Genomic DNA, 23249 nt, shown 5'->3' with positions numbered 1-23249 from the left:
CAACAGGCGATGCAACGGCTGAGCCACCGAAGCCGCAGACGGTAAAAACTTGTGATAGTATGCTATTTCCCCCAAGAAGGCCTGCAGTTCCTTAACAGATGTAGGGTGAGGAAGGGCACCGATTGCAGCGACAGTTTGCTGAAGTGGACGAATACCCTGCCGAGAGAGTTGAAACCCCAAGTACGTGATAGATGCCTGAAAAAATTTTGATTTCTGAAGATTACCCTTAAGACCGGCAGTCTGTAAGACATGAAAAAGTGTGCAGAGAGTTTGAAGATGTTCTTCGGTGGTGGAGCCAGTGACAACAATTTCATCCATGTAATTGATACACCCCGGGACAGGGAACAAGTTTAGTGAACAATTCTTCAGGTCGAGGCATAGGGTAAGTGTCGATGAGGCATTGAGCATTTCCAGTGGCTTTGAAATCGCCACAGAGACGAATATCACCATTTGGCTTAGCAACGACAATGACAGGAGAGGACCACTCACTGGAAGTGACAGGAAGCAAGACCCCTGAAGTAGTGAGACAATCCAGCTCCCGTTTTACCCGATCACGAAGGGCCACAGGAATGGGCTGAGCCCGAAAAAACTTAGGCCGAGCAGTAGGTTTGAGCATGATATGAGCTTCAAAGTCGTTTGCACAGCCTAACCCGGGAGAAAAAAGGGACGAAAATGTCATCGACAAGGAATCCAATTGGGCATAAGGAATAGCATCAGAGATGATATTGACAGAGTCATCTATGGAGAACCCAAAAACACGAAAGGCATCGAAACCAAAAAGATTCTCTGCGTTACTCTGGTCGACCACAAATTTGGGAACAGTGCGAACGACGGATTTGTAAGATACCTCAGCATTAAACTGTCCCAAGAGAGAGATCTTCTGTTTACTGTACGTCCGTAATTGCCAAGTGACAGGTGACAGGAGTGGAGAACCCAACTGAAGGTACATCTGAGAATTAATTATAGAACCGGTATCCACCTGCGTGCGAACATCTCGACCAAGGATTTGGGCAGTGAGGAGTAACTTCCCTGAAAGGGAAGAAGTGCAATTGACAGACAACACAGAATCAGAATCAATGTCATGTTCATGAACATCATGTATGCTGTCGCATTTGCAAACGGAAGACACTGACCTTTCTTTTTGCAATTGTGGCACACAGCCCAACATTGGGGACAATCCACGCGTGAATGTTTCGTAAAACACCGCGGACATGAAGGAAGTTGCTGGGGGTTTTGCTGCAGTTTCTTAGCAGGTTGTTTACGGTTAGGCCGAGGCTGCGTGTGGGAGTGCACTGCGGCCACGTCGGCCGGCGGGGACGTGCCACACGCGTCATCAACAGCGCACAGAGGTTGTATTTCCCCGACATCACCCCACGCCTCTATTTGCACCCCAGCGGTGCGAGAAATTTCAAAAGACTGCGCAATGGAGAGAACTTCATCTAGAGTCGGATTTGCCAATTGAAGGGCACATTGCCAAACTTCTTTGTTGGGCGCCGACCAGATAATAGCATTCCATACCATGGAATTGGCATAGGATTCTTCGTGAACGTCAGTAACAAATTGACACTTTTGACTGAGGCCGTGAAGTTCAGCAGCCCAAGTGTGATAGGATTGATGTGGCTGTTTTTGAAAACGATGAAAGGCAACACGAGAGGCTACCACATGCGTTTGCTTTTGAAAATAGACAGACAGAAGTGAGCACATTTCAGCAAAGGACAAAGACGCAATTGCGACAACAACCGATACATTTGAGGTGAAATCCAGAAAAGGAATGGAGACTTACATGGTTGTTCGTCCGTGACATGAAATGCCAAGAAGTGCTGTCGAAGACGTTTTTCATAATCAGACCAGTCTTCCACTGTTTCGTTGTAAGGAGGAAAAGGAGTTATAGCCAACGACGAGAAACGCCCCACATTTGACGCCCCGACGATATTGCGAATCGCCGCTGTTAGAAGCATTTGCTGTTCAAGGACATTTTGCAATAGTTGCTCGACAGTAGCCATGGAAACCTGTGGGTCAACGATGAAAAGGAAAAATCCACTACCTCGTCACCAATTGTTATAACATCAAGTTTAACACATATATTTCAAAACGACACAACACATATAAGTCACAGAGTAAGTTGACAAGCAAGACATGTGTACACGTTAGCATTCGAATGAGCACTGAGTCCCAGTCTAGCGGCCACTGCTCGGCTGGCCGCTTAGGTGGCGCAGCTGCTGCATGGCTGGCAGACAGCGCCGCATGTAGAGGACGCGCGTAATTGCGCGGCCGCGCTTTGAATGATTGGCAAGTCACAACAGTTACGTATAGATTACCCCCTGCATTTTTGCACTTTTGTATGATAACTGTACATAACAGGCATCAAAAGATTTGTCAGGGTCTTATTATCTAATAAAGGTTTATTATCTAATAAAAACCACTGATGTAACCGGAACTGATAACTGTCCGGGAAGTTGGAACGTTTGACTCAATTTCATATGTCATAATCTATGTTTTTGAAAGCCTTTACTTGTCATTCCTTATTTAAATAATGAAATACTGCACTAATTATGTATTTTTTCAAGCTTAACACAATGCCGCATTTCAAGAATTTTTTATTATTGTCAAGTGCAAATATGTACACAAGTATTTTGTGTGGTGTTTGAATATGTTTTATTCTGCGTCTCTTGCACTGTAGTTGTGTTTTTGAGGTTACCAGGTACCGTGACTCCTCAGTTATGTGGGAAACCACAAACTCTCAAACTATTCCTCACATTGTTTGTTTGTGTAATATCACAAAAAATACATACAGAAATACTGCACTTGACAACGAGAATAAATTCTCAAAACGTGTTTTGCCCAGCATGAGAAAAGTACATAATCGGTGCTGTGTATAAACTAAAAACATTTGAGCAACGCAAAGTGAATGACGGTGTCATCTAGCGCTACAAGTGGCCAAATGCCGAAAGACGCTAAATATGGCTTGACAAAGGTGTCACAATGATCACAACAATGATGAAACTGTGTTTGCATAGTAGAGACAGTTTGGAAATGGTTGTGATTGGTCATGATATCTTTATTCGAATGAACCTAGTTACTCCCATCAGTTTGGCCTAACCCAGTGCTTAACTGTTAAATCCTTGAGATTTTCAACTGTATTGGTCAGTTTCACTATACTGTGTTTAAATGAAGCCACATGTCTGCACCCCTCCCCCTCCCTCCCCCCTCCCTGAGCAGGATCACATCTCCTTTGTGAGTATGGGCTTGGCCTCCATGGGATCCCATCTCTTGCAGCACTACTTCTTTATCCATGCTGCAAGTCTATCCTTCTACTACTCGTTTTTCCTCTCTGCTTTTTCATTGGACGGTCTGCTTGGTGCCAGTTGTGCTTGGATCTGGTTTGTGATTTTGGATGCTCAGTTTCTTCCCTTCCAGTATTCTAGAACTTTTCATTCTTAACTCTATGGCCCCCTTGTTGGATTTGACTTATTATTCCTTTTCCATATCTGATGTGCAGGGCAGGTCGACCAGTGCAGCATATACACTCCTGGAAATGGAAAAAAGAACACATTGACACCGGTGTGTCAGACCCACCATACTTGCTCCGGACACTGCGAGAGGGCTGTACAAGCAATGATCACACGCACGGCACAGCGGACACACCAGGAACCGCGGTGTTGGCCGTCGAATGGCGCTAGCTGCGCAGCATTTGTGCACCGCCGCCGTCAGTGTCAGCCAGTTTGCCGTGGCATACGGAGCTCCATCGCAGTCTTTAATACTGGTAGCATGCCGCGACAGCGTGGACGTGAACTGTATGTGCAGTTGACGGACTTTGAGCGAGGGCGTATAGTGGGCATGCGGGAGGCCGGGTGGACGTACCGCCGAATTGCTCAACACGTGGGGCGTGAGGTCTCCACAGTACATCGATGTTGTCGCCAGTGGTCGGCGGAAGGTGCACGTGCCTGTCGACCTGGGACCGGACCGCAGCGACGCACGGATGCACGCCAAGACCGTAGGATCCTACGCAGTGCCGTAGGGGACCGCACCGCCACTTCCCAGCAAATTAGGGACACTGTTGCTCCTGGGGTATCGGCGAGGACCATTCGCAAGCATCTCCATGAAGCTGGGCTACGGTCCCGCACACCGTTAGGCCGTCTTCCGCTCACGCCCCAACATCGTGCAGCCCGCCTCCAGTGGTGTCGCGACAGACGTGAATGGAGGGACGAATGGAGACGTGTCGTCTTGAGCGATGAGAGTCGCTTCTGCCTTGGTGCCAATGATGGTCGTATGCGTGTTTGGCACCGTGCAGGTGAGCGCCACAATCAGGACTGCATACGACCGAGGCACACGGGGCCAACACCCGGCATCATGGTGTGGGGAGCGATCTCCTACACTGGCCGTACACCACTGGTGATCGTCGAGGGGACACTGAATAGTGCACGGTACATCCAAACCGTCATCGAACCCATCGTTCTACCATTCCTAGACCGGCAAGGGAACTTTCTGTTCCAACAGGACAATGCACGTCCGCATGTATCCCGTGCCACCCAACGTGCTCTAGAAGGTGTAAGTCAACTACCCTGGCCAGCAAGATCTCCGGATCTGTCCCCCATTGAGCATGTTTGGGACTGGATGAAGCGTCGTCTCACGCGGTCTGCACGTCCAGCATGAACGCTAGTCCAACTGAGGCGCCAGGTGGAAATGGCATGGCAAGCCGTTCCACAGGACTACATCCAGCATCTCTACGATCGTCTCCATGGGAGAATAGCAGCCTGCATTGCTGCGAAAGGTGGATATACACTGTACTAGTGCCGACATTGTGCATGCTCTGTTGCCTGTGTCTATGTGCCTGTGGTTCTGTCAGTGTGATCATGTGATGTATCTGACCCCAGGAATGTGTCAATAAAGTTTCCCCTTCCTGGGACAATGAATTCACGGTGTTCTTATTTCAATTTCCAGGAGTGTATTTCACATTTTGTGCTTATCTCTCTTTGCACAGTTCCTTTTTTGCAAAGGTACTACACCCAAAACCCATTAAGTTAGCCATTTCATTGTGGGGGATCATCAAGTACCTGCACGATGCGCAGGTCGTTCCCATTTTCAAGAAGGGTCATAAATCAGATGCGAATAATTATAGGCCTATTTCGCTTACGTCTATCTGTTGTAGAATAATGGAACATGTTTTGTGTTCTCGTATTATGACGTTCTTAGATAATACAAATCTCCTTCATCATAACCAACATGGATTCCGCAAACAGAGATCATGTGAAACTCAGCTCGCCCTATTTGCCCAAGAAATTCACAGTGCCGTAGACACTGGCGAGCAGATTGATGCCGTATTCCTGGACTTCAGGAAGGCATTTGATACGGTTCCGCACTTACGTTTAGTGAAAAAAATACAAGCTTACGGAATATCGGACCAGGTTTGTGATTGGATTCAGGATTTCCTAGAAGAAAGAACACAACATGTCATTCTTAACGGTTCAAAATCTGCAGATGTAGAGGTAATTTCGGGAGTACCGCAGGGAAGCGTGATAGGACCTTTATTGTTTACAATATACATAAATGACTTAGTTGACAACATCGGTAGCTCCGTGAGGCTATTTGCAGATGACACGGTTGTCTACAAGAAAGTAGCAACATCAGAAGACTCGTACGTACTCCAGGAGGACCTGCAGAGGATTAATGCATGGTGCGACAGCTGGCAGCTTTCCCTAAACGTAGATAAATGTAATATAATGCGCATACATAGGGGCAGAAATCCATTCCAGTACGATTATGCCATAGGTGGTAAATCATTGGAAGCGGTAACGACCGTAAAATACTTAGGAGTTACTATCCGGAGCGATCTGAAGTGGAATGATCACATAAAACAAATAGTGGGAAAAGCAGGCGCCAGGTTGAGATTCATAGGAAGAATTCTAAGAAAATGTGACTCATCGACGAAAGAAGTAGCTTACAAAACGCTTGTTCGTCCGATTCTTGAGTATTGCTCATCAGTATGGGACCCTTACCAGGTTGGATTAATAGAAGAGATAGACATGATCCAGCGAAAAGCAGCGCGATTCGTCATGGGGACATTTAGTCAGCGCGAGAGCGTTACGGAGATGCTGAACAAGCTCCAGTGGCGGACACTTCAAGAAAGGCGTTACGCAATACGGAGAGGTTTATTATCGAAATTACGAGAGAGCACATTCCGGGAAGAGATGGGCAACATATTACTACCGCCCACATATATCTCGCGTAATGATCACAACGAAAAGATCCGAGAAATTAGAGCAAATACGGAGACTTACAAGCAGTCGTTCTTTCCACGCACAATTCGTGAATGGAACAGGGAAGGGGGGATCAGATAGTGGTACAATAAGTACCCTCCGCCACACACCGTAAGGTGGCTCGCGGAGTATAGATGTAGATGTAGATGGTAGCCATCTGACCATTCAGTGATTGCACTGTTGGTGTCTGAGCTGGAAACTCCCCACACAACCCAAGAAGTATGTATGCATCAGCTGTGGCAGTGTTTTACTGGTCAGATAACCATAACTGTGGCTGGTTGGTGTGTGATGGGAGAACCAATGTTCAGAGTGGGTGGTACTGTGGTGGATGATTTGCACATGAAGTGAATTAAACTTTCTGCTGCTGGTGGGCACAAGGCCCCAGCAGTCTCTTCAGATGGGAGAGATTATTATAATGCATTGAGATTCAACCACATGACATTTCCTTCTCTGGCTATGCCGTGGAAGAGGGAGAAGCCAGACACCTTTGTGTGAAACATTTCACCCCATACTTAATATGTACTCGAAATTATGGTGATACTTTTGCTGCAATGAAACCATTACTTTGTGTTGAAAATTTGAAGACAGATTTGGGGAAATTGAGTCCCTAGGAAAACTGCAGAATGATTTGTTATTAATTAATACTTCTTCTGCTGCCCAATCTACATCTCTTCAGGCATGTGATCATTAAGATGACATAGTTGTGACCATTGCCCCACATGAAACTTTGAACATGGTCCAAGGAATCATCTCCCACAGACAACTTACACTCCAGACAGGACTTTTCTCAAGCAGTGAAGCATACATTTTATCAGATGTATACACAAAGGGCCCAAAGATAATGATACGGATACAAGTGCTTTTCTCTTAGTCTTTGAAGGAAATGTCCTCCCAGAGAAAGTTAAAGCCATGGTGTACAGATGTCTTTGAGGGGTTCAGGTATTTACACTTTGAGCACATGTCATCCCACTGCACAGTGGACCCAAAATGGAGCAACTATGGGTGATCACTCCACCAAGGTACTCCTTCTGAACATCCACCTTTTTATATCAACTGTGTGGAACATCATCCTCCGCATTTGCCAGTTTGCCCATTTTCAAGAAAAAACAGCAGTTGTAGGAGTACAAGTCTATTGACTGCCTATTGTATGCTGAGGCACGAAAGAAATATGAATGCCTACATCCTGTGGATATGATGGTGATCAGTGGTGCTAACATCACAACCATCACCCCCTTCCCCCACCTCTACCTTCCCCAAACCAGATCTCACACCACCCTCCTCTCCTGTGGTTCCCATAGTTTCTACTTCCCAGACTCAGCTACAGAAGTGTTCTCTTTCTTCGGTGTCTACTGGTGACAGGGCTTCCTCTCAGGATCCCTCTCCATGGCAACCCACAGACCACAGACCTGATGCCAAACAATGGCTGTCTGTTTTTCATATGACCTGATGCTTAATGTGGATGGCCCATTGACCAAACCTTGCCATCAAAGGTTACTAAGGAAAAGAATAAGAATGAGGACAAGGCTCATCTGGTGCTTTCATAGGTGTCACACAGTTGGATTCTGAGCTGATATTTGAACACCTTATTTCCTTTTCTTCTGCAGTTTGCATTGCTCTCAAAGAAACATACTTTACTGATGACCGTTCTCCAATGCTCCATGGTTATCGTGTATTCTGTCAGAACCATCCTGGTCCCGATAGGGCATTGGGAGGGTTCTGTACTTTGGTTCATACAGATATCATCAATGAATGAATTCCTCATTGTAACTCATTGGAGGCAATAGTGGTGCGAGTGCAAACAACATTAGCAATTATGACTTGCAACATTTACCTGCCACCAGACAGGCCATTTGTTTATGTTGAATTGATTACACTAATCCAGAAACTGTCCCCTCCTTTCCTCTTTTCATTTGCTTTGGTACAGCATCGCACACCACCCTCTGTGAGGGAGTACCACTTCATCTGATAGGGGCCTTGTAATTTACCAGCTTCTCATAGACCATGATCTGTGTCTCCTCAATGATGGTTCTGCTACCCTTCTGCTACCCACTTCAGTGTCACCCATGCCACCTTTTCAGCTACAAATCTGAAGATATTTTCCCTAATCTTGTGGCTTCACTACATTGGTCACTAAACAATAACCTTTGTGACAGTGACCATCTTCCAGTGATCCTTTCATTTCCTTGCCACTGCCAGACAGACCAACTACTTCTTTGGGGACTTCACAGAACCAACTGGCCTTTGTATGCTGCTGCTTTTACATTTGTGGCCTCTCTGTCAGACTGTATTCATGAGGTTGTGCAATATGTCTCAGATGCAATCATCCACACCAGTTTAACTACTATTCCTCTTTCTACAGGTGAACCCCCCACCCCATGGCTGGTGCTGTGATGGACCAAAGACATTGCAGTAACATTTTAGGAATGATGACGAGCCCTGCAACAATCCAAACATCATCCTTCACAGGCAAACATTATCACTTTCTAAGCCACTTCAGGCTAAGTCTTACTGTCCGATCAAACACAGTAAGAAGGAATGCTGGGAGCACTATGTCTCCTTCCTGAGGATTTATTCCTCTTCATCTCAGATGTCAGCCAAACTCCATGGTCTTATGGGCCACCATTGATCAACATCTCTTCCGGGTCTTATCCTACAGGTTGGCCTTTGCACCAGTTCATCATTTCTTGAGGCACACTTTGTGACCCACTTTGCAACAGCATCAGCATCCTCTTCATATCTGGCTACCTTTCTACTGCAGGAGTGACAAGCTGGAGATGTCCCCTTATGTTTCAGTCTCCACCTAGCTGAATCCAATAATGAACCCTTCATTGACTGGTAACTACTTTAGGCTCTTCCCTCAGACCACAACACAGGCCCAGGCCCTTATTGAATCCAAAGTCAGATGATCAGCACCTGAATATTCTGAAAACAGCAGCATTCTTGAGGGTCTTCAACTGTATTTGGCTCCAAGGTTTCTTCCTCTTTCAGCGTTGAGATAGCATAGTTGTCCCATTCCTTAAGCCTGGCAAGAACCCAACATCTCTTGACTGTTACTGGCTGCTTAGCCTGACTGATGTACTCTGTAAACTGGTTGAAAGGGTGGTTGCCCACAGATTATGCTGGGGTCATGAATCTCGAGGTCTTTTGTACCCTTAGCACTGTGGTTTCTGGAAGGGTCAATCCACAACTGATCTGCTGGAAGCAGCAATCCAAAAGGCTTTTTCAGAACACCAACACTTTATCGCAACTTTTTTGACCTGTATAAGATGTACAACACCATTTGATGTCATTACATTTTACTTATCTTCCATGACTGCTATTTTCGAGGCCTGCTACTGATTTTTATTTGTTAGTTTTTATCCCATCTGTTTGCAGGCTTAGTTGGCACTTCACTCAGCTCTCCATGGGTCCAAGATAGCAGCATCCCACAGGGCTTTGTGTTGAGTTCCACTATTAAACTCATCACCATCAATGGGCTAGCGACTCTGTTGGGCTGCTGGCACTCCAGTGTCGCATGTTGACAATTTCTGCATATGATGCAGCTCCCACTCGATAGCCTCTGCTGAATGCCAGCTCCAAAGTGCCAATCACAGGCCTATGGATGACTCTTTCCCATGGTTTTTAATTTTTTCCTACAAAAATATCATACCATAGTCCATCCTGCCCAAAACTCTAGGTACCCAACAGCTGGACATAGCAGCACAGCACTTTGTCTTGGACCTCCTTTTTGATAAAAAGCTGACTTGGGTGCCCCATACTTGTCACCTGAAGACCAGCTGCATCCAGAAGCTTAACACACACTGCCTCCTTGCCCACATATCTTGAGACACAGATTTTGTTACTCTTATCTGTATTTTCTGGGCCATGGTTTCATCCTGACTGGACTATGGTTGCCATGTTTATGGCATGGTGGATCCTGCAGCTTTGAAACTGTTAGACCCAGTCCACCATCATGGCATGTGTTTGGTCACTAGTGCCTTCCAGCTAGTCCCAAAGACAGTCTCATTGCCAAAGCAGGGATCTTCCAACTTAGGATTCAGTGATACTGGCCCTTTGTGTCCTGTGCAATTACTACTCAACAGCTCACTGATCATTCCATATATTCCATTCTCTTAGCATATGTGGGGTGTTGTCCTCCGGATACCCGACCCTCAGGTGGGATTGCCAGTTGGAATGTGCCTTGCTTCCCTCTGCCATATCTCCATCTCCCCTGCTTGGTCTGTGCTGACCATGTTTTTTTGCACAGTCTCCCTTGGATGGTGCCCAGGCCACAGAATATGACTGATCTCCTCCAAGTTCCTGATGTCTTAGTTGCCTCCATAACATTTTAACATCTGTTATGTTCAGTTCTTCTAGAGTTCCAGGGTGCTACCGTCTTTTACACTGATGCCACTAAAACTGCACATCAGATGGGACTAAAACTGTGGATCAGATAGGATATGCTTTTATATCTTCTGCTAGTATGGAATGCTATTCACTGCTGGGAACATGTAATGTGTTTATGACAAAGCTGACAGCCATTAACAGAGCCCTCCATTTTATTAAACAGACCTTCCTTGTTCATGTTTTAATATGTACTGACTTAATGAGCTGCCTCCAGGCTACTGACCAATGCTATTCTTGCTGCCCAACATTCAGGACCTTCTCACTGACCTTTGTTGTGCTGCCTGCTCAGTTTATCTTTCTCTGGGCCCTAAGTCATGTGAGTATCTTGCGGAATGAATTGGCTGACCATCTGGCGAGAGGAGCACTTATTTGCTTCCCTTTTGCTTTTCTGATCCCATGTGTGGATTTGCAGGTGAACGTGAGATCTCTGCTTCCACAAAAATGGAATGACATGTGGCGGGCTACTGCCCCGTCTAACAAACTCTGCACAATCAAGAAGACTACTGCAACGTAGCACTCTTCCTCCTCTTTCTGCCAGAAATCAACAGTCCTATGTCATCTCTACATTGGTTACACCAGATAAACCCATGCTTTTATTTTGTGTAACGAACCACCTCCACATTGTGGTCGTGGAGTGGTACAGACAGTAGCTCATGTCTTGGCAGAATGCCTCTCCTTTTGGTCCTCTATGCCAACTATGGTGTTCAGACTCATTGCCTATAATGTTGGCAGATTCATGGATGGTTGACCTGGTTCTCAGTTATCTGCATGAACGTGGTTTTTATTCTCAATTATAAGGTTCTAATCTACCTCTGGACCAGGAGCAGGAGCAGGGGCAGGATGGTTGGGGATGGGGCATCTTCCTCTGTATGTATCTCCTTGACCAGGCTGTTCTTTCATCCCTCTTTTACTCTGTTTTAATCATTTTTAGATTTCATTTTATCCTTTCTGCTGCAGCCAGTTTTCTATTCAATGTGGTGCACTCTTTGAATAGAGGGTGCTCTTGGCTATAATGGATCAAGGGTGGGCAACTGTGGATGGTAAGTTTCCAGTCATGTGCCCTGGGAATCCCCACCTGCTGACGTCTTTATGTCCTTCTTCTTGCTTTTATTATTGATTGTATAAAAGCTGTCCATTACGTTTTTAGCCCTCTTGTTTTTACTATTATGAATCTCCTGACCAGATCAGAAAATGTTCTTGGTAGATGTCACTAATTACGGATACATCTTTCTTGGATTGGAGTTCTGATGACATTGTTGTTTGGTCATTTAATGCTGCCCAGTCAACCAACCAACCATATTTCTGTAATTCTGTAAGTATGGCCCCATCACTGCATCACCACACCTGCTGTTGTATGTGTATCGATGGTAATGTGTGCACTTTTCATTAAGCATCTGCTGCAGTACTTCTTCATGTTTAAAGATTTTCGTAATACTCTTATTTATTGTATAAGTACATACCTGTTTATTGTAATCTTGACATATACTTATTTTATAGTGTAACAAAAAAATAAGTTTTCTTTTTAATGGTTCATAGATGCTTCTTTGATATTTTTATTTTGCACTATGCACGATAGGACCATACCCGTGGCTATTTGTATTATCCTTACTTCTTTGTTATAGAAAAATCTAATAACATCCTAAAACGCAAAACAGATAATTAAACCTGTACATTCAGAATGCAGATGGTTAGGCTGTGAAGCAGTTGTTGAAATCAAGCAAGTTGTGTTGGGCAACATTTGGATGGTCCAGCTGTCTCTTAGCTGCAGTTTGACAGTGGCCATTCATGCAGCCAGGCAGTTGTCAGTAGTCATGCCCATGAAGAATGTGGCACAGTAGTTGCAGCTAAAGTGGTAGATTATGTAAGTGATTACACAGGTAGCCCTGAATGTGGTGGGGTTGGAGATGCCTGTGACAGGACTGGAGTAGATGGTAATGGGAGGATGTCTGAGACAACTCTTGCATCTAGATCTATTTCAGGGATATGAGCTATGGGCAATGATTTGGAGCTGGAATGGAAGTTATATTCTCAATGATTTCATTTCATTTGGATTAAATGTCAAATCAAATGTTACTTCATGAGCTGTTCTGCACCTGAATATAAGGGATATTATTGTAAGAAAAATGTTTTTACCAGAAGTTTGTAATATATATGTTCAAAATTATCTTTATCATAAATATAGTAAATGTTACTATGACAGCATTTTATTAAAAATGTGACTTAGAGATTTTCATCCTTGCCTCAACTAATTGCAGAAGGAGTGGCCAGAAGGATACCAACTAGCCAATGCAATGAACTTCAAGTTTCCACAGTTTTCACCAGTCCCTCTTGGTAGCATCATCCCTAATGCTAGCAAAGATGGTCTTGCACTTATGGGTGACATGCTGAGCTGGAACCCTAACTCAAGACCTACTGCTCAGCAGTCTCTCAGGTAAGTATCAGAATGTTTAACAATAATGACTGGGTCATTGGTGGGAAAGCTGGAGATACATAATATAATAATAATAATAGTAATAAGCCAGTTGACATCCACAACTGGATAAAGGTCTCCTCTAGACATCTGTGCATAATATATTTCAAAGTAAAGCAATGAATGTGAGCTACATTCGTGTATTGTACAGATTTTGGTCGCAGTATCTTATTTGTAAAATTGTCTTCCCTTGTGCTACTGTTCGTTGCCCATCTTCCCTTAGTAGCAGCAAAGATACTCACATAATTAGTCCTGTGTATCCACCTTTCTCTACTTGTTGTCCTGCTTGTTCTAAGTCAGTGTTTCATAAACATAGGTGCTAAGTAATCAACTGCTTTGGCAGAAATTGTTATGTACATATTATAACTGTTACATTGCGTCTCTTTTAGTTCCCCACTACAACAGCAGTGTATGTTGTTTTCATTTGTCAAAAATTACACTATTTTCGAGTTTTTCAAATGAGTCTGCCATTAAACATTAACTCTACAAAAGGAAAATTTGAGTTATTTCAGGTAATCAGTAGATTGTACCGCAGGTGTTTTTCTTGTTATAACAGAAACCAATTTCTTGGGTGTTGCAAATTCGGTTCTTAAAGGTAACTTGCAATCATTATAGTGTAAAATATCCGGACATTAAAATAGAATCAGCTTAGCTAATTTCAAGTTCTTTTTTTATTGTTCATCAGGCACAACACTGTAAATGCTGGCCTCAGGCATGGGATGAGTTAGTTGCTGCTCATAAGCAGTTGGAAATTGTTTTGACTGCAATGAAGCAATTTGAAGCTGGTGTGAATGCCTGTGTTGGGCAAACTATGGAGAGTCTTGTATCAGAGATGCCAAAGTTACCTCAAATATATTGTTCCCCATGGAAACTGTTTCTGTCAAAGGAAATACACCAGTTATTACTGCTATTCAGCTTTGTCTGTGAGTGAGAGCTTTGACTGTGAGTGGGTCCAAGGCCACTGTACGGCGGAGAGAGGGACCAGAGAAAACTCAGGATACTGAACCTGTACTGTCTTAACAACAAGTTTCAGGTGCTGTCTCTTACTGAAACTGAAACACAGTTCACCTGCTGAGAAGTTGCTGTGTTCCATGTCAGAGGGAAACATGCACAAGTGACAGGGATTTGGGTTTGTCAACAGTTTGAATGTACGGTGAATAACGGCATCCCCTGGAGAAATGGCAGCAAGGTATGGGAAGGATAATTTCATGCACTTATTGTGTATGCTTGGAGCTCTCATTCACCTGTTTTGACAGCGATTGAGGAAACAGGGTGCAACCAGCTGCAGATTAAAGCACACTTTGCCTGTCATATGGGCTTTGAGGTCAGAAATGGATCATTCAAGCAACTGCTAGTGAAGTTAGAGAAGACCAGTCTTGTTCAACAAAGCTCACAATCTGTAGCATTATTCACAAAAGTTATCATGACAAATTACTTCTGAGCTGAACAGAAGGCTCGAACTAGAGACTTTGAATCTGCTATAGAAAGGGAAAATGCGAATGATGGAACTTTATAAAGAAACACGTAAGATACAATGAAGTACAGGTTGTGCATAGCACTAAACATATTGACTGGAAACACTAATACAGGTTACAGAATGGGCTGAGCATTCATTTGCGATTGCTTAAATAATACTGTTTTTTTGAAGGCTCACCAGAGTGCGCCAGAGGGCCAACCCAGGTGGCCTCTAAAAGCAGGCCACACAATCTCTGAAATCACATGCATCATGAGTGAAGGTACATCACTCCTCACTTCCAGGGGGGCCGGGGGGAGGGGGGGGGGGACCACATACATAAAAACATTAGGCACAGAAAAATACATGGTACAGAAAACAAGCACTGATACAGGGAAAAAAAACACTGGTACAGAAAAAAGGCACTGGTACCAAAAAATTACTGCTGCCATAGAGGCAGAAATGATGAGGGGGTGGTTTGACATGCTGTCCCGCCTCTTGTTAGAGGCCGTAGGGCAGAATAGGGGATGGTTTGTCCATAGCAACACCCTTGATAAGATCAGCGATTGGCACCAGAGGCATCAGTAGGGGCGTCAGAGATGACAGCTGCACAGGACCCAGCAACATCCGTGGTTGGCATCCATGTAGCAAATTCACTGGGCTCTTGTCCCCAACTGCAGTGAAAAGGCACGAACTTAGAAAACCATCTAAAGCAGTGAAGGGGAACTGCCAGATACATACTACCATATCTGAGTTTTGAATGTCCAAACCAAGCATTCAGCCTCACTATTAGACTGAGGATAAAACAGGGGAGGAGTGAGATGGTGAACACCACTAGCCTGACGAAAAGATGCAAATTCTTGATAAAAAAACTGGGGGCCATTATCGGTAACCATGGTATATGGAAGTCCCTCAATTGCAAAAATCTTAGGCAGGGCGGAAGTGGTGGTCACCACAGACATGACCAGACAAAGTGCCACTTAGGGGAAGTAGGAATAGGCATCCCCTACAATGACCCAATATGGATTTCGGAAGGGCCCAGCAAAATCGACATGTAGATGCTCCCACAGGTGCTGCAGCGTCTGTTAGGGTGAAAAAGGTGCTCGCGGAGCCATCTGTTGCTGAAAACAGTGAGTGCAAGTAGTGATAAGCAATGTAATGTCCCCATCTTTGCCTGGCCAATACATGTGCTGGCAGGCCAAAGCTTGCGGGAAGTCCCCCTATGATAGACATACAGAAGCTGCAGTACATTACAGCATAAGGCTGTGGGAATCACAACCCATGAAGCAGCAACCTGTGTAGCTAACAAAAGAACACTGTGAAACCCAGGACGTTAATGCTGGAGGGAGAAATAATTGCACAAGGAATCTGAGGCACGGCCCAGGGGTTTTTCTGCCCAACCATGCTGCCCAAAAGAGAGAACTCTACTAAGTATAAGATCCGCAGCAAAGGCTGATGCTATCGTGGCACTAGTGATCACGAAACCATTGACTGAATTCTGGTTCTCAGTATCTAAATAGAAACAAAGCAACTCATCCTGATCGAATGCCGGGTCCAATCTGATCGGAAGGCGAGAGAAGGTATCAGCATTGGTTTGTTGTGCCATCAGCTGATCATGGATCTGATAATAATAATGCGAGAGGAAGAGAATCCACTGCTGTAAACGAAGCCCTGCCTTGTCCAGTGCAGAAGCTGAAGGGTTAAACAGAGCAACAAGTGGCTTGTGATCTGTGATTGTATTGAACTTAGAACCATAAAAGAAGACACAAAATTTCTTGAGGGTGAACACAATCCCTGAAGCCTCCTTTTCAGTCTGAGAATACCATTGCTGAGCTGGAGTTAAAGTCTTAGAAGCATAAGCAATGGGTCATTCACACCTGTCCACGTATTTCTTCACCTACACTGTACCAAGACGTGCTGAGATGCATCTGTAGCCAACACGAGATGCTGACCCAGCTGAAGAATGGCCAGACATGGCACAGATGGAAGCTTAGATTTAAGCAAAGCAAATGCTCAGTCACAAGCTGGGGACCCAAAGAGGCACATTTTTATGCAAAAGCATGTACAGAGGCTGAGTAACAGTTGTTGTGTCCAGTAAAAACTTATGGTAGTACACAACTTTACTTAGAAACACTGTGGTTCCTTAACAGAGGTTGGCTGCAGCAAAGCAGCAATTGCATCAGGAGGTGATGCAATGACTTGACCCCTGTGTGAGAAACCTCAAAACCTACGTATTCACTTGATGCCTGAAAAAAATTAGATTTGGCAAGATTGCACTTGAGACCTGCAGACTGCAAAACAAAAAACAACAGTCAGAGATTGCTAAGGCAGTCTTCAGTGGAAGAACCCAAAAACACAATGTTGTCAAGGCAATTCATAAAGATGAGTACAGGAGCTGTCAGCTGTTCTAAAAAATGCCGAAAAATTGTGGGTGCACTAGCAACACTAAAAGGCAAGCGTTGATATTGATATAGGCCGAAAGGTGTATTGACAATGAGAAGGTGCCTCGTTGCCTCATCCGAGGGGAGCTGGAGGTAACTTTCCTACAAATCAATCGTGGAGAAGTAGTGGCCACCTGACGATTTTGTGAACAACTTGTCAGGGTGGCAAAAGGTTATGTATCTATCATGGACTGTGTATTAATCATGACTCTGAAATCGCCACAGAGGTGAAGCTTACCCATTGGCTTCTTAACAGTGACCTTTGGTCTACCCCACTCACTAGAAGAAATAGGCCAAGTGACAGTGAGCAATGTCAGATGGTCTAATTCAGCCTCAACAGAGTCATGCAAGACCCGTCATGTCTGAAAAAAATGAGGGCAAGAGGACTCTTTCATGGTAATATGGGTCTGAAAACAAGTAGCACAGCTAAGCCCAGAGGAAAACTGAGGGACTCCAGTTGCCCATATGGAACTTGATCTGACAGTAAATTTACCTCATCAGCAATGGAGAAACCGAAAACATTAAACGCATTTAACCTGAACATGTCTGTGGTGTGGGAATGTTTCACAACAAGGAAGGTGAGAAGGGGAACAACAGATTTGTAAGAGACGGGAATGGAGAACTGACCTACAATCAGAATCTGCTGTTTATTGTAGGTAACCAACTTTCGTGAAACCTTTGTGAGGGGAGGGGAATCCAAGTCAGGGAGGGGAATCCAAGTCGGGGTGGGGAATCCAAGTCCACGTATGCCTCTGGGTTTACTAAAATCACTGCAACTCCTGAGTCCACTTGTATTATTAGCAGTTTATTAATCACAAGCAAGTCAGTAAACAATTTGTTCAGGGAAACAGTCATTGTAGTGATACAGTTTATCTCTATTGGGACTACTGTGTCCGCCACATTTGAAGAGAAGTTACATAATGCAATGTGACTTTCCTTTCAACACTTGTTGCAAACCGCCTAATGCTTACGGCATGCAGCATGCTCTGTTGGATGAAGCAGTACTGGCAAGATGGAAGGGGTCATGTGGCCACTGCTGTGAGGCATTCTGTTTCTTTTATGGCTGTAACCAAAGCTGTCCATGGGATGTTGAGCTGATGGTTGTTGTACTGCTGCAATAGCTTCCCTGTCATGCTGAACACTTGCAGTGTGCCTAACAGGGATTGACTGAGCAACTTCACCTGCAAAGTCCATGGTGAGGTCCATCTTTGCAACCACAACACCATGCAGCATGATACAGATGGGCCCAACAACATGCCAGATGGACCACTCAGGATTCGCATCATGTTCTCTTCACTGCTGAGTGTTGCATATGCCTTCAACCAGACAGTCGTCGGAGACATGTTTGGAAGCATATGCAACACTCAGCAGTGTTTGGAAGCAACACCTTAGACACACTGTCCAGCGAGTGCAGCAAGGTGGAGCTTCCCTGCTGTTATGGCATGGCATTATGTGGGGCCGACTTACGCCACTGGTGGCCATGGAATGAGCCAACGGCTGTTATGGTACGTGAATGCCATCCTCCGACTGATAGTGCAAGCATATCAGCAGCATATTAGCGAGGCATTCGTCTTCATGGAAGACAATCAGTGCCCCCATGGTGCACATCTTATGAATGACTTCCTTCAGGATTATGACGTCGCTCAACTAGAGTGGCTAGCACGTTCTCCAGACATGAACCCTATTGAACATGGGATGGATTGAAAAGGGCTGTTTATGGCTGACTTGACCCACCAACCACTGTGAGGGATCTATGCTGAATTGCCGCTGAAGACTGGGACATCTAGACCAGCAGTGCCTTGATGAACTTGTGGATAGTATGCCACGATGAATACAGGCATGCATCAGTGCAAGAGGACGTGCTATTGGGTATTAGAGATACCGGTGTGTACAGCAATCTTGACCACCACCTCATAAGGTCTCGCTATATGGTGGTACAACATGCACTGTGTGGTTTTCATGGGCAATACAAAGGACGGAAATGATGTTTATGTTGATCTCTATTCCAATTTTCTGTGCAGGTTCTGGAACTCTCGGAACCAAGATAATACAAAACTTTTTTTGATTTGTGTGTAATAGCTCTAAATAGACCTGATCTTTATGAGGATGTAGACAGTGAAATTGGTATTGGTGATCATAAGGCAGTTGTAGTAACTATGATTGCCAAAGCATACAGGCCTCTAAAACAAGAAGAAACATTTACATGTTCAGTAATCTAGATAAAGATGCAGTAGTGTCATATCTCAAGCAGGGACTTGAAATATTTAGCTCTGGCCAAGAACATGTGGAAGAACTGCAGTTCAAGTTTAAAAGAATACTAGAGATGTGGCCTGGCTTTGAATGTGTAGCAGTATGTATCTATGGCCAGATGACTTGTCTGTTGTAGTAGTAATAGTGTATGTACACAAACCTTTCTTGTGAAACGATCTATTAGTGAAAACCATACCAAAATCCGTACAGTAGTTCCTGAATTACGCTTCACATGCAGACATAAAAACATGGCAGAGGACTTTAATTTAGTAATGCATAGATAACTGACCAAGAACTGGGTAGATATGTACCAAAAAGAACTGTTCATGATGGGAGGGACCTTCCATGGTATTAGGAGTAAAACAAAACTTGGGGTGGTAGGTTGAGAGATATTGAATGGTATGTGGTCCTCTGTCAAAAGGACTTCACATGAAGCTATCAGTGACTACAGTAGTAGAATCTTATTGAAAGATCTTTCATATAACCCACTGTTATTCAGTTCATATGTAAAGGCTGTCAATGGTACCTAAGTTACTGTCTGGAAACTCATGGCTGACACCGGAACTGAAATTGAGGATGTAAAGCATAATCAGAAATGCTGGACTCTATTTTCAAATGTTCTTTACAAAGGAGGATCTAGAAGTGCTGTCCAACTCTGCAGATAGGTGATAGATTTTAGCATCAGTGACACTAAGAAACAGCTGAAATCGTCAAACAGAACAAGAATCCAGGTCCTGACGGCAATCCTATCAAATGCTATACACGATCTGCAGCTGAGTGAGACCCCTTTGCTTTCATTTCGACAGCTTTCTGAATAACCAGCAGCCCAAAAACAATCAAAAACAGAAGCAGCAGTAGAAATTACCTTCATGTGAAACAAATAACAAAATCTTTTACTGTAGTGTCGGCAGACTTTCCAACACTACGCACACTAATTGAAAGAGGCGGCCAAGATGCACGCACTAACTCACGCAGGCGGGCATTAGGTCTGAAACAGGATATGTAATGAATGCTATAAAGAAAAGTACGTAGCTGCTGGAATACTTAACTTTAATCCATCATTTGTATACAGTGTTCTTGATGATACAAGTGAAACTCTGTAGATACATGCAATGTAATGCTAATGGCGCCTTGCTAGGTCATAGCCATGGACTTAGCTGAAGGCTATTCTAACTAGCTGCTCTGCAAATGAGCGAGTCTTCGTCCGTGTAGTCGCAAGCAAAGTCGTCCGAACAACTAGGGCGAGTGCTAGTAAGTCTCTCGAGACCTGCCGTGTAGTGGCGCTCGGTCTGCAATCACTGACAGTGGCGACACGTGGGTCCGACATGTACTAATGGACCGCGGCCGATTTAAAGCTACCACCTAGCAAGTGTGGTGTCTGGCGGTGACACCACATTTACATATTCTTGAACAAGGTAGGTGACTTGTACCATTGTGAATAATTTATTCATTCCTCAGTACAGGACTAGGCCCAATAATAGTACAGGACTAGGCCTAATAATAATTTAAAAAATGGTGGTATAGATAAGCTACTGTGAATAACATAGTGAATGCATCATCCTAGCCAAGATAGACATGAATAGTAGTACAAATTTCTGTGTCAGCTAGCTCCGCAGATGAAGAAACTGGAAGAATGTACACTATCTGATCACTAGTATGTGGACACCTATTAGTGAACATAAAATGCCCTTCACCTGTGTGTGTGGTCTTTAGTCCCAAGTTTGTTGCGGCTCTCTATGCTGCCCTGTCCTGTGTGAGAATATTCATTTATGAATAACTACTCCAACCTACATCCTTCTGAATCTGCTTACTGCATTCATCTCTACAAATTTTACCCGCCCCACTCCTTCCAATACTAAACTGGTGGTCCCTTGATGTCTCAGTGTGCGTCCTGTCAACCGATCCCTCTTCAGTCAAGTTGTGCCATGAATTTCTTGTCTCCTCAATTCTGTTCAGTACTTCCTCGCTAGTTACATGATCTACCCATCTAATCTTCAGCATTTTTTTGTAGCACCACATTTCAAAAGCTTCTATTCTCTTCTTGTTCAAAGTGTTTTTCATCCATGTTTCACTTTCATACATGGCTACACTCCAGACAAATATCTTTAGAAAATATTTCCTAACACTTAAACCTATATTCGATATTGACAAATTTCTCCTCTTTAGAAACTCTTTTTCTTGCCAATGCCAGTCTACATTTTGTACCCTCTCTACTTCAACCATCATCAGTTATTTTGTTGTCCAAATAGCAAAAATAATCTATTATTTTGTCTCATTTCTTAACCTGATTCCCTCAGTGGCACCTGATTATATCAGTTACATTTCATTATCCCTCTTTGCTTTCATTGATATTCATCTTGTATTTTAGTTTCAAGACACTGCCCATTCCGTTCAACTGCTCTTCCAAGTCCTTTGCTGTCACTGATGGAATTACAGTGTCATCGCCAACCCTCAAAGTTTTTATTTCTTCTCCCTGAAATTTAATTCCTGTGATAGGCTACAACCATGTTTCACTCCCTTTCCAACCATTGCTTACCTTTCATGCCCCTTGACTCTTATAACTGCCGTCTGGTTTCTGTAGAAGTTGAAAATAGCCTTTTGCTCCTTGTATTTTATCCTACTACCTTCAAAATTTCAAAGGAGTATTCCAGTCAACATTATTCTCTAAGTCTACAAATGCTGTAAATGTAGGTTTGTCTTTCCTTATCCCATCGTCTAAGATAAGTCGTATGGTCAGTACTGCCTTTTGTGTTCCTGCGTTTCTCTGAAATCCAGACTTATTTTCCCCAAGATTGGCTTCTAAAGGTTTTTCAATTTTTGTGTAAAGAATTCATGTTAGTATTTTGCAACCATGACAGAGTTAACTGATAGTTTGGTAATTTTCACACCTGTCAGCAATTGCATTCTTTGAAATTGGAATTATTACAGTCTTCTTGATGTCTGAGGTCATTAATCTTGCACACCAGATAGAAGAGTTTTGTCATGGCTACCTCTCCCAAGATTATCAGTATGTCTGACAGAATGTCATCTACTCCTGGGATCAAATGAGCAAGATGGCACTGTTGGAAAGTGTAGTGACGCTTCTCTCTCATTAAAAAGGCAAAAAATGAACAGTTCTTTGTGTAGAGAATGTGAAAAGCGTGGGATTAAGGGTATTCTGTGTATCAAATGCAACTACTGGTTACACGAAAAGTGCGCGAAAGTAAATCTAAAATTTGTCAGCAATGATTTTCTGTGGACATGCCACGGTTCTTTACATGATGAAACGGCCGATCTTGTAAGTGCAGTCAATACAAAAAACAAAATTATAAGTTACTACAAAGTGACATTGAGGCATTAAAACGGAACTTTCGACGATCAAGAAAGAAAATGATACATTAATACAAGAAAAGAAGTCCTGTGTGAGTAAAAACCATCAAAAGGAAAAGCAAGAAGATCGCGAAAATACGAGTGAACGATCAGACTTTAAAAACAACAACATTTCAAGTGTTCCTGTTGATGTCTCGGTAAACTCAGTAAGCCAAAAACTGGAAGCTAAATATAAATGGCAGGTGGTGACATACAGCAAAAGGAAAAACAAGGCGACAGATACGCAACAAAAGGAAAATGACTTTTTAATAATTGGCGATTTGCTGCTGAAGAATATCGCTGTCTCCAATTGCAAGATCGATGTGCGACCTGGAATTAGAATGCAACAACTCAGTAAACATTTTAAAAATATGCTAAATGCAAGACAAGCTACTACAGAACCAGATTCTGAAACCAGACATAATTATAAAGGGGTGTTTATACATGTTGGAATGAATTCCAGCAGTGAGGAAGAAATGGCAAACGAAACAAGAAACATGATTCGTTCTACAAGAAATATGTATGCAGGATCTTGGCTGACACTTAGCGGAATCATAAACAGAAGGTCAGTGAGTGAAAAATATATCGCCAAAGTAAACTGTGCTTTTAAAGAGCAATGTGATCGTCTTGGGGCAGTTTTTATA

At 43.7% G+C, this 23249-nt stretch overlaps 1 protein-coding gene across 3 annotated transcripts in view; it reads left to right on the top strand.

Moving 5' to 3' along the window:
* The window catches only part of LOC126474136 (serine/threonine-protein kinase dyf-5), a 283860-nt gene that overhangs the window by 108461 nt on the left and 152150 nt on the right, over positions 1–23249 (top strand). For all 3 annotated transcript variants that reach the window (XM_050101575.1, XM_050101573.1, XM_050101574.1), the window contains one exon: positions 12899–13074. In XM_050101575.1, the coding sequence (XP_049957532.1) occupies positions 12899–13074 (176 nt within the window). The remainder of the gene's footprint in view (positions 1–12898; positions 13075–23249) is intronic.

The sequence above is a fragment of the Schistocerca serialis genome, chromosome 4 (genome assembly GCF_023864345.2).
Source record: "Schistocerca serialis cubense isolate TAMUIC-IGC-003099 chromosome 4, iqSchSeri2.2, whole genome shotgun sequence".
Taxonomy (NCBI): Eukaryota; Metazoa; Arthropoda; class Insecta; order Orthoptera; family Acrididae; genus Schistocerca; species Schistocerca serialis.
This window is presented reverse-complemented; position numbering and strand designations above follow the sequence as displayed.